The sequence below is a fragment of the Diadema antillarum genome, unplaced genomic scaffold (assembly GCF_040938485.1).
Source record: "Diadema antillarum isolate AM-2024a unplaced genomic scaffold, OU_Dant_1.0 seq00000024_RagTag, whole genome shotgun sequence".
Classification (NCBI taxonomy): domain Eukaryota; kingdom Metazoa; phylum Echinodermata; class Echinoidea; order Diadematoida; family Diadematidae; genus Diadema; species Diadema antillarum.
In genome coordinates this window covers 1049601-1052542 of record NW_027271142.1, presented here as the reverse complement: position 1 = coordinate 1052542, position 2942 = coordinate 1049601, and the positions used below count along the sequence as shown (strand labels likewise).

At 41.2% G+C, this 2942-nt stretch overlaps 1 protein-coding gene across 1 annotated transcript; it reads right to left on the bottom strand.

Moving 5' to 3' along the window:
* Positions 1-268: 268 nt before the first annotated feature.
* LOC139725195 (C3 and PZP-like alpha-2-macroglobulin domain-containing protein 8) lies at positions 269-2192 on the bottom strand. The gene is made up of 3 exons (XM_071636288.1): positions 2153-2192; positions 1332-1505; positions 269-570 (listed from the first exon to the last, which is right to left on the bottom strand). Exons 1-3 carry the CDS (start codon positions 2190-2192, stop codon positions 269-271), a joined length of 516 nt encoding a protein of 171 aa, XP_071492389.1.
* Positions 2193-2942: the final 750 nt, after the last annotated feature.

The window sequence follows — 2942 nt, the reverse complement described above, 5'->3', positions numbered from 1 at the left end:
CTTATGTGTGTAGTTGTGTTTTTTTTTTGGGGGGGGGGGGTTGTTTTGTTTTTTTAGAGAATAACACTTGATTATTACCTGTAAAGAAATTTATTTCTATTAAAATTATTTCATTGGATAGATGGAGGAAAATTTACAAGAAAATATAGAGTTAAAAACAGAAATCATCTTTTTCACAAAAAAAGAAAAAAAAAAGAAATGAAATAATTGTTGGGCATTACTGTGCTAAAACCTTTCCCAACAAATGAGCAGTATAAGAGCATGAATGTCAACAAAGCGATTTAAACTTCCAGTAACCGTCCGAGCCCCATCCCGCCCAGACCCCTGCGTACTGTATCGGGCGAGGATTTGGGTCTGTCCATTCTATGAAGGGAACAGAGTTGCCATATCGACCGACCTCGATACGTCCACCGTTGAAAGTCACCCAGAAGTGGTCGTATGCCGGTATCGTTGTTAGCCTGGCTTCGATAGCAGTCGTTGAAGCAGCAGTAGTACATGCGGCATCGTCGCCGATAGCTGATGAGCAGTCCCTCTGGATGAAGAAAATAGAGTTGCGTCCCGCTCCAAAAACTGTATTTTATATCACAAAAAAAGAGGGATGAGAATGAAGTTTAAAGACAAGATCATCTTTATAATTTTATGTGACCCCGCACCACAAACCAACACAAAGTCGGCAGACATGGATTTGAAGTTAATTGCAGACTGTAAGCTTTAAAATTGTGTATAATTTAATTCAAATGGACTCTCCTAACCTACCTAGATTTTGGAAAGAAAGAACATATTCTGGAAAACTGTAAACTGAGAAAAGAGGCTCCGAAATGCAGGACCTATTCAAGCGCGTAATCTTTTCCAAGCCGTGCTGCATGGGCGATGAGTGGTACAAAACAGGATGTAGGCCGGCATAGCCACAGCAATGAATGGATTATCAGATTTAAAGGTAGCTGGCAGCTACCAGTGCTTTGTAAAGATACTTGTTTCGAAACACCCTGTACTTCAAGTCTACATTTCTCAGTTCACACTTTTTTTGCGAAGTGTGTGCTTTCCTTCAAATATCTAAATTCAGTTATACATCCCTTTTAAGCTTTGGTTCTGCTATTTCAAAATCTGCCCTCGCAAAAAAAAAGTTTATGGTTTTCCGTTGGTTTTATATAGCGTCGTATACACGAACTTTTTTGTTTTTGTCTGTTTTATAGCTTTTTTACTGGTAATGAACGGCTCGATGTCCTTAGGTAACCGTTGTGATATGCACACACACACACACACACACACACACACACACACACACGAACGGAAACAAGACTAACGGAATGGGGTCGAGTGTATAATAATACCTAATCGGTACATAAATCTCTCGGCCGCGTTCGTACTGGAAAGGGCGAGGTGGGCGTCGTGGTCAGCGCTGACCTCAAACTCCAAGCGAGATGTACTTCCGGTCAGGTCGATTCCCGGAAATGTGAAATACCTCAGAGGAGATCCCCCGTCTGGCGTGTATATCACTGGGCATGCTACATTTGCAAGTCAGATAGGTGAATACACTTTTTATAACTTCACTTACTAAAATGACGCTAAGGTAAAGTTAAGAAGATGAATGCATGCAAGCCTTAAGCCTCACAAAGTAACTAGACTACTTAGACAGACAGATTAAGGAATCAAGAAACTTATCGTACAGTCATCATGATTAGAATGCTGCGTACGGATATGACTATGAACGTGCATCACAAAACGAACAAAAAGTCGCACCCTTTGGTATAAAGGACTCAAAAAGATGAAGTGGGTCAACCAAGGCAATATTGAATTTTTCATATTTTCTGAAAAAGTTATCCTTCTTCTACATTATTCTCAAGTTTAAGATCACAACATGAATGGGAAAGTGTGTTTTCAGCAGGTTTTATGCAACCCATATTTGGGGAGAATAGAATGATCAGGTATGTCTAAGAGACCCCGTTTTATTTCTTGGAATCCTTTACACACTCTTCACTTTCAAGTCTAATAACTTTTGAAAGGATGACTCTGCTGCTTTGAAAGTTAGCATTAAGCATGGACAGAATGCGTCAATAGAGTATGCTTTATTTCAGCTTAATCTGGTAATCTCTTCATTGTTGCTCCAGTGTTTTACGTCCTGTTTTTTTGTCCCTTTCACTGCACAGCTTACACGGCCTGGTAAAGATTAAGCGCTTGAATAGACCCTGCATTTCAGAGCCTCTTATCTCAGTTCACACTTGCCAGAGTGTATGCCTTCTGTCTAGTATTCAGATAGGTTAGGAGAGTCCATTTGAATTGAGTTATACATCATTTTAAAGCTTAGAGTCTGTTCTTTAAGAATCTGTCCTTACCTAAACATCATATTTGGCGACTTTTTGTTTGTTTTGTGGTGCGGGGTGACATACACATATGTATATAGAATCATTTATATATGTATAAATATATATACACTCACACACACAGAGATATATATATATATATCCACAAACCCCGCAGAGCAGCCGAGAACACCAAAAAGATGCTCTGCGAAAAATTCAAAGAGTTCGGGCTACAGATAACGGCCAGTGCAAATGACACCATCGTCGGCTTCCTCGATGTCACATTCGACTTCGCCAAGAAGGAATTCAAACGGTACTCGAAGCCAGGGGACTCACACCTATACGTACACACAGAATCGAATCATCCACCCACCGTCACCAAGAGAATACCACAGTCCATCCAGACCCGCCTATCGACCATCTCCAGCAACGAGGAAATCTTCAACAGCACCAAACCAGACTACGAGAACGCACTCCACGAGGCGGGACACCAAACAACATTGACGTACACCCCCAAAGAGACCAACAGCTGCAGAAAAGAAAGACAACACCAAAGGAAACGAAACATAACGTGGTTCAACCCCCCGTTCAGCAGACATGTTAAAACAAACATCGGGAGGAAGCTCCCAGCCCTCGTCGAGC